Source organism: Cucumis sativus, chromosome 1, assembly GCF_000004075.3.
Source record: "Cucumis sativus cultivar 9930 chromosome 1, Cucumber_9930_V3, whole genome shotgun sequence".
In the NCBI taxonomy this organism is placed as follows: Eukaryota; Viridiplantae; Streptophyta; class Magnoliopsida; order Cucurbitales; family Cucurbitaceae; genus Cucumis; species Cucumis sativus.
Window position 1 is genome coordinate 31481852 of NC_026655.2, and position 16736 is coordinate 31498587.

The following is a 16736-nucleotide window of genomic DNA, read 5'->3' on the forward strand; positions in this document are numbered from 1 at the left end:
TAGTGGCTTAAAATGCATAATGAAATGTTGTGGTTGATGATAGATGTATTATGGTGATTTATGCATGTTTTATGAATTGCATGGTGATTATAGACTTTTATGTCTGATGATTCATGCCATGTTTATGTTGTTTTTGACATGCTTTTGGATAATGGTGTGTCGGTTAACTTTGGTTGTTAGACATTTTAAGTCACCTAGATTGTGTTCCTATCTATGGAGTCACTTGCACGACTAGGGGTGTTCATACGGGACCACTCGCACAATTAAGTGTGTACCTACTAATCACATGCATGGTTAGGGGTCAGTTATACTGTATTTGTATGGTGTCACTCACATGACCAGGGGTGTTCCAACGTGATTACTCACACGATTAGGGGCGTACCTACGTATCACAAACATGTTTATGGAGTGTGTACCTACGATCATTAACACAAATATGAGTGTTCTTACGGGATCACTCGCATGATTAGAGATGTGTTTGTACGGTCTCACTCGCCTAGGTGTGCTCCATTGGACACACAATATTATTATTATGTTCCTAACATGAAGTTAACAGATCATTTAGTAGAATCAGTAGTGGATCTCTTATTGGATATATTTTTATATACTCACTATTTTTCTATGTTTAATATTTGAGGAAAAGGTAGCGGAACCAGTGGGTCCCTTACTGTATATACTTTTATATACTCACAATTTTTCTATGTTTAATATTTCAGGCAAGGGTAGATGATTTGAAAATGTGGGGACCCATTCTACTTCCGCTTCTATTTTTTAGTTTTTTTATACATTTTATTCAAAGTTTTATTTTATTTATTTATTTTTATTTTCTTTAAAATTGTTAGACCCCACCAGTCATGACTCATATTTTGACTGATGTTGCAAATTTTATGGCTTACGAACAATTATTTGATATTAATTTTATAAAAATTTTAATTTTTCTCCTTTCAAGAAAGTATCCTCAAGCAGTTGGGTCATTAAAGTGTTTTTACTTAAAATCTTTTTCGAACCAAAATGGTCAAATTTGGTAGTATTTTATAGGATTTAAAAGTAAGTTATATAATTCACCTCATCATTCCTAAATTTCAAATAACACATTCATGAATAAAAGTCTATATTAGCAAATTTTAACTTTCCTTTTCTTTTTAGTTACCATAAATTTGAAGTATATCCATTTGAAATGTGAAAGAGACATTGTTGCCTTATCTCATATAACTCTCTCGTTTGGTGGCGCATCATCGCTAGGAGAAGCACTTCCCTCGGTGTCTCGTTCTGTTTCATAAATTCTCACGCATTTGCATTTTTCTTTTTTTTGCGCAACATTTTCAATCCACTATCCTTTTTATTTTTGGCATTAACACCTCCTTTGCCTACCGCAGCTACAAGACAAATTCTCACCCAACGCATCTTCACTTTCCTGATACCCTCTTCTCTTACAAATTCTAATAACGAAATTTCAGCCATTGAACTATATTACTTGGAAAGTGGCTTCAATTTTCTATAGTTGAGCTCCCAGAAGCTCATTTTATCCATTCCTTTGTTCTTCATTTTACCATTATGGCTTCTGGGATTCTTTTTTCTCCTGTTTCCTTCTCTGGGAAGCATGCCAACTGTCGCGATTTTAGACTTCCTGCTCGTCATTCGTTGGTTCTTCTAAAGAGTCAAAAGTTTTTGGTTAAATCCTCTTTGGACAAAGATGTTTCTGATATGAGTGTTAATGGTATGTTCTATTTTATTTTATCTGTTGTTATTATTTTTGAGGGGGGATTTTGCTTTTCGATATTTTATCTAGGAGCATATGCTCGATTGGAGTACACTCTGTTTTTAAAGTAACAATTGGGCGGTTCTTGCTAACTGCTGATTTTTTTTTTTTTTGAAATTCAGATTAGGGTTGGTCATGAAAAATTGATGTTGGATAGTTTAGTCATTTGATTGTGTAGGTTTTTAGTATAATCAAGTTTATGTGTTACCTTACAGCTCCCAAAGGATTGTTTCCCCCTGAACCTGAGCGATATCGAGGACCCAAATTGAAAGTTGCCATTATTGGAGCTGGGCTTGCTGGGATGTCGACCGCTGTTGAGCTTTTGGATCAAGGCCATGAGGTTCAGTTTATCACCTAGCACTTTCACTGTTTTCTTCAGTACCTTGTATTAAAAGGGCCCAGAAACTATACGGTGTCTTAATAATAACTACTGCTTCATAGCAAGGATTAGTTTAGAATGAGTTTGGAAAGATGCTTTTAAGTGCCAACTTTTCTTCTAAAGGCAATTTTTGGAAGAAACTCTATTTGCTTCTCCTAAAACCACTTTCAAGTGTTTGTTTCCGGTGTCTTTATAATTCTCAAAGTCAGTTTTGTTTATTATGTACATATGGTGAGAATTTTGATGATTACTGTCAGAATTGCCCTTCTAGAAGTCTCCCCAAACTCACCCATATGTGTACACATGTTTACTTTTTAATTTAGCATCTTCGGAAAGTGAACAAAAGACGAACTATTTATGGTTTTCATTGTTCAACTGATTATGCAATTGAAGAATGTCACACTCACACGTGCCTTTTATGATTTCAGGTTGATATATATGAATCAAGGACCTTCATTGGTGGGAAAGTGGGATCATTTGTTGATAAACGTGGAAACCATATTGAAATGGGGCTGCATGTATTTTTTGGTTGTTACAACAATCTTTTTCGTTTAATGAAAAAGGTGAAGACTGTTTGCCTCTTTGATAAACAAATATAACATGTGAACATTTATAGTTCCTCTTCTCTCTTAAATATTGACTTAACTGATTTTTTTTCTTTATATATATATATATATTTATATATACGTACACACTTTTACAAGAAGTGAATATTTTATTGAATATATGAAAAGAGATTTAATGTTCAAGGATTCAAACTCCACAACGAAGTAATAAAAAAAAATTACTAGAAACTAGACATGTCAAGCCTGGCTTTATGCCTCGTATAATGCTTAGCTAGAGATAGCGATGCCTTATACTAGCATTTGGATTGCCGCTGGGTTCTTTTGTAGGTAATGGTCAAGAATCGATGGTAAAGCTGTCTTGAAATAATGATGGTAAAGCTGTTTTGAAGTAATGAACAAACATATTGAAGATTTTGAATCGTATAATGTTGGATATTATTTAAATTTACCCTCTATCATTAGCTTAAGCTTTTAGGTTGAATTGGTGATTTAAGATGGTATAGAGTAGGTTGCTGCTGCGTTCACGCCCTTATGTTGTTGTTTCCTCCCCATTTAATGTTAATATCCACTTGTGTCTTTCTTGATATTTCAAGCCTACAAGTGAGGGGAGTGTTGGATAGCATTTACATTTACCCTCACCCATTAGCTTAAGATTTTAGATGAATTGGTGATTTAAGATATAATAATTATTTGTCTATCGTAGAAGTAGAACTGGCTGTTTGGTGCCAATGGCTGCTTCTAGAAATATATGGCAGCATTTTCTCTAGCTTGTTGCCAATGATATTAGATGCACCTTTTCTTTTTGACAACTTTATTTTGTATTATAATTCAAGACAGAGCTAGTTGTACATATTATCTGACTTATTTGAGATTAGGTTGGCGCAGAGAAAAATCTACTTGTGAAGGATCATACTCATACGTTTGTAAACAAGGGAGGTGAAATTGGAGGTAGAGTGCATTTCTTATTCTTAACAAAATTTTTCTTCAGGCCATGAGTTCAAGTTACCACTTCATCTAATTATAACCATGGATGGTTTTTACTTTCTTGGGAATATGAACACTATCTTTGTTTTTACGACAATGTAGATATTATTTTGACTCCATTTCTAATGAATCTTTACAACCTCAGAACTTGATTTCCGCTTTCCGGTTGGAGCTCCCATACATGGAATTCAAGCTTTCTTGACCACAAATCAGCTTGGGGTAATGTTTATCATTGTCACCGGCCTTGAACATCTTTTTTTTTGTTTTTTTATAGTTAATAATTTTTGGTACGGTTTTCCTAATGCTATATAGGACTTCTATTTTTCTTTATGAAAGGAGTTGCTGGGATTTTTCTTTTTTGCTTAACAATATACATTAGAGGAAACAAAGCATAAAACTTGGAGTTGCCAATATTTCAAGAAAAGTAAGACTAAACCTACAAAATCTGGAGAACATTGGACTTGAAAACAACAATTAAAGCCCAGTGAAGAATAGAAAAGGAGAAAATCTTCCTCCAAAATTCTATTGACAACCAAAATTCAAAGAAAATATGATAATCTTTAAATAATATTATATCAAGTCCCTGCATTTGTTCTTTTAATACTTTTTAAATAAAAAAACCCCTAAAAGTGCACCACTTATTGTTCCCACCCATTATTATCAATCTCCACTTCCTTCACACTAGTGCCTCTCTCTTTGGACATAATATGACTACTCAAAGCTTCACCCTCTACCCCTTTTTCTTGATTGACAAAGATTTTTAAACTATTCCTTTCTTGAAAAAAAAAAAACATTTGTCACTTGAAGATGTTGGGATGCCTGAGGTAGCCTTTGCGTTTGATGAACCAAATTTAAAGGCTGTAGTTTTCTCTAATCATGGTCATGGATATGAAGTTGACAATTGTGATTAAGATGAAGACATTTAGGAAGTTTGTGTTAGAATTTTGTGGACTTGTGTGTGTTGAAAGCCTAAGGTAGTTTTGTAAATTATGTTACCATAATTATTCTTTCTTTTTTATTTAGGCTCATGTTGCCTTTTAATCTCCCCTCTCTTGTATCCCTTGTTTTCATAAGAAAATAATAAGAAAACTCTCCATCATGGTTTTTGTTCTTGTACTAGGGTTTCCACGTATATCGTGTTTTTTTTCCCTTTTCGTCTCTTTCAGTATGTTATTAGAGTAAGGTGATGATGAAACCCAAAAAAACTACAACTGATGGAACCCAAATAGAGGAGCCACTGATGGAGGATCACGCAGCCGGTGAGATGACAGCCACCTTCAGCACCGCCTTTGATGAAGGAATCGCTTGTGAGCTTGCTTCCGAGCCTTAATTCCCTATACTTCTTAGCCCAGGTGGAATTCCTTCTTAATTCTTCCTTCTTAGTCTTCTTCTTAAAGAACGATGAATGTGTGAAATCCTAAAAGAGTCTTCGAGTTGTGTCAATCTAAGTAAATGAAGAAATATGATAGGCTTATCATGAAAGTGAGAATGAAGGAGATCTAGGCAAACTTATTCCATTAACTTGATACCATCGCTCCACAGCAAGAAGAAAGCCTAGGAGAAAGAAAGCCTACCGCAACAAGTTTCAGTTAGACTCCTCTGTCAGCTTCAGACACGTTGACTGGTATGACTCCCCAACCACACACGCCGCCGAACAGGTCCCTTTCCAAGCTGCACGCGTCGCTGAACGACTCCCTTTCCCAATCGCAACAATCCCACGCACCACCTAGCAATACCTTTACCTTCCAGCCACTGCCGCCTGCTATACAACCATAGCCAATCCTCATTGCAAACCTTAACGGCTACAACCAACCTTTGCCGCAAACCTTAACCAGCCGCTGATTGCAATCCTTTACTAGTCGCTGCTCACCACCTTGCTACAAACCCTAAACCCTAAGTTGTTGCAAACCCTAATACATCCCCTACACCATCTGAGCCATGATATCCTTTAACAGTACCCAAAGAATACCTATACCTGATCGAAAAATTTATTCAATTGTCATCTCGGTGTTGGTAATCTCCATGCCCAGTTGGACTTTGAAATTGGTGATTCCTCGGTTCAGTCTAAACCAAATGTGCATGATTTATATCAGGGTACCACCCAACAACAATTGGCCATGTTTAAACAGCAAAGTGCGACGTTTGAGGCAGCTTTAAGAGCTTCTACTCTACCCACACACCTAGTCTTGGCATTCTGATCACCTTATCGATGTATTTAGAGAATTCGGTACCTTCGCTCTCTAATTTGTCTTCTATTTACGTGTTTGGTTTTGTGGCATAAACTACAAGGATCTTTACAGGGGAGAAGCTGAATGACTGTAACTATTTCTCGTGGTCATAATCTGTTAAAATGATCCTTGAAGGACACCACAAATTTGGCTTTCTGATAGGAGAGTTATATCGTCCTCCATCAGTGATCTCCAGGAACGATTCTGGAAAGAGGAGGATTCTCTCATTTGGGCCAGTTAATCAACTGTATGGAGCCATAGATTGGCAACCCTTATTGTATGCTGCGATTGCTAAGGATATATGGGATACAACTCAGAAACTTTATTTGAAGCCGAATGCCTCTCATCTCTACAAACCGAGAAAACAAATCCATGAATGCAAGAAGAGGACTATGGATGTGACATCCTATTTTAACAAACTTTCCCTCATTTGGCAGGAAATGGATCTTTGCAGTGAAATTGTCTGGAACTGTTTCAGTGATAGCCATATAACACTCTAGACTTGAAGAGGTTGATAAAATATGACTTCCTTGCACTCAACTCGAAGTTTGATGTAGTTCGTGGTCGTATACTGGGCCAGAGTCCTATTTTCTCCTTAATGGAGGTTTGTTCTGAAGTTCGCCTTGAGGAGACCGTACGAGTATGAACATTCTGACCGTTCCTGACTGATGCTGCTGTCTTCAGTGTGACGTCCTCTACTCATGATAGTGAGAATCACAACAGAAAATCGGTCCCTATCTTTGAGTATTGCAAGAAATAGTGGCACACTAAAGAACGGTGTTGGAAATTACATGGTCGTCCCCCAGGCGGTAAGACACGCCCTTCGAACTACAAACAAAATTTAGGACGAGCTTATGTGAGTGAGTCTTCTGGAACCTCTCAAATCTGGTCTCATTGGAAACTGGAATGATCCTAGTCTGTCCACACTAGGAGCTATTGTTAAGTTGGGTATGCCTCAGTCCCTTAGTCTTATCAGTGTTGATGGGAAGAATCCTTGGATTCTGGATTCGGGTGATACAAATCATTTAATTAGTTCTTCTGAAAGTTTTGTTTCCTCTATTCCTTGTGTAGTAATGAGAAAATCAGAATTGCAGATGGTTCCTTGGCCCCCATTGTTGGAAAGAGGCAAAATTTTCCCTTTGAAGGGCTACCCTTACGAAATGTGTTGCATGTTCTCAAAATTTCTTATAATTTGTTATCTATAAGCATGATTATCCACAAACTGAACTGTAAACCAACTTCCTTCCTTGATTTTGTTTCTTTTCAGGGCTTAAGCTTGGGGTGGGGTGGGGTGGGGTGGATGATTGGCATTGCCTGACATAGTAGGGGTCTCTAACTTCTTGACGATGACGCTTCCTCTAACAGTACTTCGAGGACTAGTTTTTTATCAACGCACTTTACTACTTTTGAAAAAGATTGTATGTTGTGGTATTTCCAGCTGGGTCACCCAAAATTTCAATATATGAAATATTTACTTCCCCATCTTTTCTTTAAAGTTGATTTATCTACTTTATCTTGTGATGTGTGTATTCGAGATAAAAAAATATCGAGTCTCCTTTCCCTCACAATCATATAAACGAACCAACCTTTCACCTCTATCCATAGTGATGTTTAGGGGCCATCCAAGTTTACTACCTCTTCTGGGAAACGATGGATTGTGACCTTCATTGATGATCATACCCGCCTTACCTAGGTCTTCCTCATCTCTGAAAAATCTGAGGTTACTTCCATATTTCGAGACTTCTATCACATTGTAGAAACGCAGTTCAATGCCACAATTGCAATCCTATGAAGTGACAACGGTCAGGAGTTTCAAAACCATACCCTTAATGAGTTTCTATCCCTCAAAGAGATTGTCCATCAAAATTTCTGTGGTACACCTGCAAATAAAATCGGGTTGCTGAGCGAAAAAGCTGTCACCTTATGGAAGTAGCTTGCTCCTTTATGTTGTCTGCTTCCCTTCTCTCCTATATGTAGGGTGATGTTGTTCTCATTGCAGCTCATTTTATTAATCGAATGCTCTCTCGTGTTCTCCACCTCTAGATCCCTACATAATGTTTCAAGGAGTCTTATCCTTCTACCCGTCTCATTCTTGAGGTTCACCTTCGGGTGTTCGGGTGCAATACCTACGTTCATAGCCATGGTCCAAACCATACCAAGTTCACTCTTCGAGCTTAGGCTTGTGTGTTTGTTGGGTATCCTTTTCATCAATGAGGCTATAAATATTTCCATCCTCCTCCCCATTAGTAGTTTATCTTCATGGATGTCACTTTCCTTGAGTATCATCCTTTCTTTCCCGTTAGTCCTCTTCAAGGGAAGAGTGTAAGTGAAGAGCCTAACTGTGTGATTCTCTTAGAGTTTACTAGTTGTAATCTTGTTACCTTACTTGACTCTGATCCTTATAACACGATCTTACCGACAACCCAAGTTCCCTGGATAATCTACTATAGGAGGAATCTCAGAAAGGAAGTTGAGTCTCCTATTGCTCAGCTAACTTTGATTAAGTTCCAGTTGATAAAAAAGTATTAGCGCCTAGGGGAGAAGTTGATCTACTTATCTCACACTAGACAAGATATTGTGTGGTACGAGGAACACATAGAGATAGTTAACAGAATTATGAGGTATTTGAAAACCACTCCTGATAAAGGGTTGATGTTCAAGAAGGTTGACAGAAGGTGGTGTATTGAGGCTTATATTGATTTTGACTGGGCATGGTCTATTGTTGATAGAAAATCCACCTTTGGGTTTTGTACTTTTGTGTGGGGCAATCTCATAACTTGGAGGACTAAGAAGCAAGGTGTTGTAGCTAGAAGTAGTGCTGAAGTTGAGTATAGGGCCATGAGTTTAGGGGATTTGTTAGGAGATTTGGGTACTGAAGGTTTTATTTAATCTTCATCAGGACTATGAGGTGCCTATGAAATTATTCTACGATATAAGGCTGCTATTAGCATCGCCAATAACTTGGTTATACATGATAGAACCAAACATGTGGAGATTGATAGACACTTTATAAAAGAAAGACCGGACAATGGTGGTATATGCATTTCTTGCATTCCCTCAAGTCAACAAGTTGCTGAAATTCTCACCAAGGGGCATCTTAGACAGAGTTTTGATTTCTGTGTTAGCAAGTTGGGCCTTCTTGATATTTACGTCCCATCTTGAGGGAGAGTGTAAGAATTTTGTGGGCTTGTTGTGTGTTGAAAGCCCAAGGGTAGTTTTGGGAATTATGTTACCCTAATTATTCTTTCTTTTTTTTTTTAAGCCCTTTTTGCTTTTTTTATTTTCCCCCTCTTGTTTCCCTTGTTTTCATAAGAAAATAATAAGGACCCTCCATCGGGTTTCTTTTTTCCTTTAGGGTTCCTTTTCATCTCTTTCAATAGTTTGAGACGAGAGTTTTTGGTTTTTAGTTTTGTATGAAAGATGTAATTTCTTTGGAGCACTATATATTTGTTGGACTTAGACGACTAATCTCTTACTATTGTACTTGTTGTTTATTGTTCTAGATTCCTAGATATTTTTCTGACTTTTTTCCCAAAACAATTGTCAAATGCAGACTTATGATAAAGCAAGAAATGCGTTGGCTCTTGCCTTAAGTCCAGTTGTTAAGGCTCTTGTTGATCCAGATGCTGCAATGAAGGATATTCGAAACTTGGATAGTGTGAGAATAATCTTTTTTTTTTAATTTTTAAATTTTTTTATCACTCACATGGTTTTTTATTTTCTTACTTAACAAACAAATATTATAAATTCTCATGTACAATATTCTTTTTTATTTTTTGACAAAATTACCACTGCTTGCTATTTGTGTCATAAGTTAACATACTACTTCTCTTTATAAAGATTTCATTCTTTCTCGATGAAAATTCGAAAAAGAAATACTACTTTTCTCTTATAAAGATTTCAAAAGATGCTATAATAAGTTATAGGTTGGCTCCTAATAATTTGTCCATCTAGCTTAATATATATCTTTTGATGTTTTTATTTCTTTGCCTTCTTTGCCTCTTCATGTAGTTGGTCAACTACTCCTTGTAGTAGTTGTGTCTCTTCAACTTAAATGTTGGAGTTATGAGATCCCTCTCCATGCAGGGGGGTTCCAAATAAATTGCTTTTGATATCTCAACCAAGGATAATTTTGGTGTATTTTGAGCAATAGTCTCTTTTCATTTAGTTGATGAAAAGTTTCGCATCCTTTTTTTAAAAAAACCAGCTCAACCGAGGAGGTCCTGGCAATTGTGGTTCCATATGGCTAGGAGAGAGACTCATCATTTAATTCATAGAATTTTTGTTGTTCTATACACATTGAGGGGGCAAAAAGAGAATAATTCTTTGAATTTGGATATTCATGGCTCTCAAGAGCATTCAACACCATCTCAACCATTTTCCATTGAGAATGAGAAAGGTTTTTCGGGTATGCTTCAGGCTAAGATAACTATTCAATCCACTTCTCTTAATACAAATTCATTCTCCAATAATGAAGCCTCATCTTTCCAATATGGAAGAGGAAGAATTAGAAGTGGAAAATCAGATACAACGTTTTTGCCGGAGATCTCCAAGTCGAAGGATTTGAATTTAGATATAAAAGAACAAATTTTGCTGCTTTACCTCTTCACTACTCTTAAAAAATTGATTATACTTTTTTGGCTGAGCAATTTATGGTTCTGACGTATAAGAAGAAAATTGTGGCAACATTGTTGTCTCTTCTTTGCCTCTAGTGCTAGTTTGTAGGAAATTTCTAAAGGTCTTCAAGATTGGAGGATTTTTAAATCATTCAACTGTTACTCCTCCAGGTTCATCAACCAATTTAATTTGAGGTATTTATCCTAGTTCATCTATCAAGAATGTTTCAGATTTTTTTGATTCTGACAAGGAGTCAGTGGTCAGTATGCGCAGTGATGAATTTGACCCAGTAGAATGAGGTTGAAAAATTGGTCACTGAAATGCCAACTGCTGAGATTACAAGACCGAATAGAATCCCATTTTCAAGTCCTGTGGTGAAGAAAAAAGATAGGGGGGTAGAAATTTTGTATGGATTACTGTAAGGTCAATCAAGCAACCATGGGTGACAAGTTCCCAATCCTGTTATTGAAGAGCTTTTAGATGAGTTTCATGGGTCTTATGTGTTCTTGAAGTTGGATGTATGCTTGGTCATCGAATTAGAATGAATGAGGCTGATACATCGAAGACGACCCAAAAGATGAACACCTGGATGCAATAGGTTTCCATTATCTTATTGTATATATGGGCTAGAGGAAGAAATGATAAATATGAATCTTATTCTGCCCCCACTATATCATTCAATAAAAGTAGGTGGTCCACAGACAAGACTTCAGCTATTTAGTGCATTATTGACGACGAAACCTCTAGGTTCCTCTGTGGTTCCATTTGTATACATTATCATGCAGATATTGGTCTTCTATTTGGAAGAAAGTTCATAGTCTAAGCTTCCCAACTGATTGAACTCCTCCCAAGAAAAGCAAGATACTACCAGTTCTCCAGTTTCCTTCTTACTACGCTTGAAACATTGATAAAACAAAAACTGACAATAGTTCTTAATTGATTCAAACACCCAGGAAGACATGGAAAAAATCTCCATAAAAATTATCCATTCTGGGCAACACAACGACCTCTAGTGCTTTCTAATTGCAGATCTCATTCTAATTGCAGTGTTGTATGCTTCTTGATATGAGGCATGTCCCACCTTGGAGTCTCGGTTGATTTGCTAACAACCGAGCATGCGTTGCCCGTATTCCTTTTCACAAAAATCACTGAATAGCTACCATAGAGATGCAAGCACAGCTGGTAATTGCAAAAGCCCATCCTTAGCATAGATGCTCGTATAGATAAACCCTGCAACAGTAGACCATCCCTGTGATAGTAGACCGACCCTGCAACAGTCTTCTACTGCTCTCGGGCATCACATTCTCTCTAGCCACTGTGTAGGTTGTCAGACTTGCCATAAAAAAGGCTAGAATTTGAAAGGAAAGGAGTGCGTGCCGAAGATTGAGTTGATGTGATGTAATATCTTGGTTTAATTATTATAAAAAGGGGGAAAAAAGCAAAATCCTATTTTCATGTCTTGGGGAGAAACGTTGTTTTCCTGCAGTCTTTCGTCATATTGGCCTGATTAGTGTCTTAATTTCTTTTATATGTATGATTAGTGATGATATGAAGATAAACTCCATTGCAACTCCAGTTTTCTAAATTCTTGCCTTTACAATCATACAGATAAGTTTTTCAGAGTGGTTCTTGTCTAAAGGTGGCACACGTGCCAGCATCCAGAGAATGTGGGACCCAGTTGCCTATGCTCTTGGATTTATTGATTGTGACAACATCAGTGCCCGCTGTATGCTTACTATCTTCTCGTTGTTTGCTACTAAAACCGAGGCTTCTTTATTACGCATGCTGAAAGGTTCTCCGGATGTTTTTTTAAGCGGGCCCATAAAGAAGTATATCACGGACAGAGGGGGCAGGTATATATTACTTTATTCAGGTTTTGATTCAGTACTCGTGGCTAGTTTTCTCTTTGCCAATCATTTTGACTTCATTTTCCGGACTAGAGCAGATTCCATCTAAGGTGGGGATGCAGGGAGGTACTTTATGACAAATTCGCAGATGGAGAGACTTATATTGCAGGACTGGCAATGTCTAAGGTGGAATGCTTCCTTCTGCATATTTTCTGTGATTTTTTTTTCCCTGAACAATGCAGAATCAAAATACGGAACCACATGGATGGATTTAGTTATCGTATAATTTTGAAAACTTAAGTATATAACATCAGTTTGGTCAGCTATGCCACTTGTTAGATGTTAGTTACTCAAGCAGTAAACTTCATGTTCACTATTTTGATTTCTAGGCCTCAATTAGGAATATAATAATGATTGGATTTCAAGCTAGAAATATAGGCAGATCGCAGAAAGTAAATAATATTTTAGTTTAAAATCAGAGAAGTAAACTGTGGACGTCAAAAGTTGGTCAATGTTAATTTTTGATCCAAAATATGTCATTGGATTGATATTGAACGTTTGATGATTCTGTTGTCGCAGGCCACAAATAAGAAAATTGTGAAAGCTGATGCTTATGTAGCAGGTTTGTGCTTAAATATATGTCTTCCACATTTTTTTTCTTTTTCTTTTTTATTTTAAAAATGAACTATACATTGATGACAGCATGTGATGTCCCTGGAATTAAAAGGTTGATTCCATCACAATGGAGAGAATGGGAGTTCTTTGACAATATTTATAAGCTAATAGGAGTTCCTGTTGTCACCGTCCAACTTCGGTACAATGGATGGGTGACAGAATTGCAAGATCTAGAACGTTCGAGGTGATTCTTAATGATTTACGTTCTTGTTTTGTCGACAAAATCATTAAGGTTCTATTTTATGACATTTGTGTTTCCAATTTCTACTTCTAGAAAATCATTCTTATTTACTTTTTCTTTCTAGTCTTATTTAAACAACCTTTTTGCTATTATCAAGATTGGTTTATTCTTTTGGATTGGGTCCATTTCAGTAATTGGGAACAAGTTTCTTTTGTTCTTAAACCTTTTCCCTTGTATATCCTTTCATGTATCACAAATTTTCAATGAAAGTTTTGTTTCTTTTATCAGTGAAACGTTTTTCTTAAACTAATCAATAAATAAGTAAAGTTTTGTTTCTAACCAAAATAGTTAAATAATTAAATAATTTAAAATGATGATCCTGAAGCTTAATTTAAAAAAAAAATTCTTTAGGTAAGATCTTACTTGGAAACCATTTCTTTAGGGGTTTGTTTTTTATTTTATTTTATTTTTATTTGCGCTCGTATTCTTTTATTTTTCTCAATGAAACTTGAAAGTTGTTGATTCTATTAAAAAAAAGAATTGTTCTGAGATTGTGCAAAAGTTAAGGCAGTTCTTGCTGGTTGGCTGTAAAATAATTAATAATTTTATTTTATGATTCTTTCCCTTTATGTTTCAAACATTTCTTCTACATAAGAGCATAAGAAGGCTGTATCTTACATTAAAATCATTGGAAAGCAAATATTTTATTCTATTAATTCAAGAGTAATATATTTTCATGGATTTTCTTCACTATTGACTGTAGGCAGTTAAGGCAAGCAGTGGGGTTGGATAATCTCCTTTACACTCCAGACGCAGATTTCTCATGCTTTGCAGATCTAGCACTAACGTCTCCCGAGGATTATTACATTGAAGGACAGGGATCATTGCTTCAGTGAGACAACTTTTACTTTTAACACTGATGTTGGTTATGCTTTCCTTTTATGCTATTATTTTCATCTGCATATACTAGGCTTGTGACTACTAACACCTCCCACTGTACCAATGAAGGCTGGTATATTCCTGTGTTTACTTTCTAATCAGGAAAAATCTACGCATCAAAAAGTATTTTTGCAGAAACATACTCTGTTAAATGTCATTTCGCATGCTATGTTTGGATTTTAAAATCACTTTTACTCATTTCAGATGTGTCCTCACGCCCGGGGATCCTTACATGCCATTGCTAAATGATGAGATTATAGCAAGAGTTGCAAGACAGGTGTTATTTTTATTTAGACCCTCTTATAGAAGTATTTCAATTTGCTTTTCCAGAGTACTATAATTTATAGGGTATTCTTATTTATAAGAAGTATTTTTTATAGATCTTATAGAAGTATTTTTATTTATAGGGTATATTTTGAGAGTGATTTTTGGATAGCTTGGCCATTGTGAAAATCTTTCTTTCCCCCTTGCAAATTGATGCTTGAAAAATGTTGAAATTAATTTTAGATAACTCTAAAACTCTTAAAAAAAAAAAAATTTCAACAATTTGTTGAAATGTACTTTTAGTGGGATTGGCCAGGAATCACCTTACAAAAATCGGGTCACATCTTTAATTTTTATTTGTTTTTCAAGTAAAAGTTGCTCCGCTTGTGTATTAATATTTTTTAAATAAAAAATGTCCAGTAATTCTATAATCACTTTTGAAACTGACTGTAATAATTAGAATCAATTTATGAAATTCAATTTTGCAAAATCAAATATACGTAAATCTCTTTAAAATCACAACTTCAACCAATACTTTATAAATGCTTTTGACTTTTCAAACGATACTTTTAAATTATGAAGTTTCCTGGAAAGCACAGCCAAAACCACTCTCAATTGTAGCCAAAAAATCTGATATAATTATGTATCCATGAACACTTTTCACCTTTTTGAATGTCATCTTGAAATCTCATTCGAAAGTTAAGTTAAACTCAACCTAAAAACAACTTTACTCAGTGTAACAAAGCTATATATTTTTTCCATGTTTTCTTCTCCAAACGTGGCTATGAAGATCTTAACTTAATATCATTTGCAGGTCTTGGATTTATTCCCATCATCACAAGGTTTAGAAGTAATATGGTCATCTGTGGTCAAGATTGGGCAGTCTCTATATCGCGAGGCACCCGGCAAAGATCCCTTTCGACCAGATCAGAAAACCCCGATTAAAAACTTCTTCCTTGCTGGGTCATACACAAAACAGGTATTTCTACATTTCTTCATTTAATTCCAAATCCAGAAGGCCAAGTTAAGATGAAATTTATTCACGAAATCCCATTATCAATTTAAGCCTCTACTTGAAAGTCCTTTTTAGACATTGGTTATCTTATCAGAAAACTAACTTTATGGCAAAGGTCATATGTAAAAGACCAAAAGTAAACTTCAAAATTCTCTATTATATTTAGGATTACATAGATAGCATGGAAGGAGCAACGTTGTCAGGGAGGCAAACTTCTGCATATATCTGTGATTCTGGTGAGGAATTGATGATGCTAAGAGAGAAGATTGGTGACATTGAATCTGAAACTGCCAAATCGAGTGATGAGCTAAGCCTAGTTTAGCCCATGAGGATTCACTTTTTATGATGTAACACAGAGGCATAGTGTAATAATCAAATCATAGTAAAATTATAATGCTAGGGCCACAGCTAATTCTCTTGTAATCGCACAAACAACTCTCTCTAGCTCTAAATGAAATGGCCCATCTTGTCTTAGTCTTGAGCTTTTGTAGCGATTATTATTATATTTTTTAAGGTTTAAACATGGTGGGATAAGGATTGGTGTTTGAATTGGAAAGAACGCATATTGTACCCATAGGAGAGATGCACAGAGAAGAGAAGAGTGAAGGACAGGCACATGTTCCTTGTAATCATATATAAACTGGAAACAGAAAGGAAAAAGGAAGGAGAAGAAAAAGGGATGGAGTGGGAGATGAAGGAAGAAGATAACACGTCCAATTAAGAAACAAAAAACTGAAGTTAATTTTTCTTTTTATTTTTTACATCTTGTAATTTTATTTTTAGTTTTTATTTTAAAAGAAAAAAATGCCTTTTTGAACACGTTAAGCGACAGGGGATGAGATTTGAATCCAAGACCTTAAAATTTTAAATAAAGGACACTGTCACTGTATCAAATGTAGAATATAATAATAATAATAACGTATTATTTAATATATACTGTAATTTAATATTTCAAAATTAATATTAAAATACAAAAATTGAAAATATGATGAGGGCACGTGTCCCTCGCCCCTTAATAAATCCATTCATGAACACATTGATTACCCTGTTAGTTGGTTTTAGTGAACTAAATCGAACAATTGACATGAGTTCAACCAGTTTTGGTCGAACCATAAAGGATATTTATAAAAGGCATGTCCTAAAAATTGGAAAATTGTATATAAAAGTATAGAAGAAACTTTCCGTTCCCAATTTTGCCCATCTTTGTAGAAAATTTGTTTGTTTCTTACTTTGGTTTTATTGTAATTTGCTTTTCATTTCCTTTTAATTTGAAATTAATTAT

General features: G+C 35.6%; 1 protein-coding gene and 1 long non-coding RNA gene across 2 annotated transcripts; both read left to right on the forward strand.

Moving 5' to 3' along the window:
* Positions 1–1249: 1249 nt before the first annotated feature.
* Positions 1250–15935, forward strand: LOC101210522 (zeta-carotene desaturase, chloroplastic/chromoplastic). The gene is made up of 14 exons (XM_004142474.3): positions 1250–1717; positions 1975–2099; positions 2567–2701; positions 3580–3652; positions 3834–3907; positions 9470–9574; positions 12142–12386; positions 12479–12566; positions 12960–13002; positions 13083–13239; positions 14000–14128; positions 14380–14452; positions 15254–15418; positions 15621–15935. The coding sequence occupies exons 1-14, from the start codon at positions 1555–1557 to the stop codon at positions 15774–15776; spliced, it is 1731 nt and encodes a 576-aa protein (XP_004142522.1). The 5' UTR covers positions 1250–1554; the 3' UTR covers positions 15777–15935.
* LOC116404582 lies at positions 3914–7411 on the forward strand. The gene is made up of 2 exons (XR_004217491.1): positions 3914–5040; positions 5231–7411. It is a non-coding gene; the product is annotated as an uncharacterized LOC116404582 (long non-coding RNA).
* Positions 15936–16736: the final 801 nt, after the last annotated feature.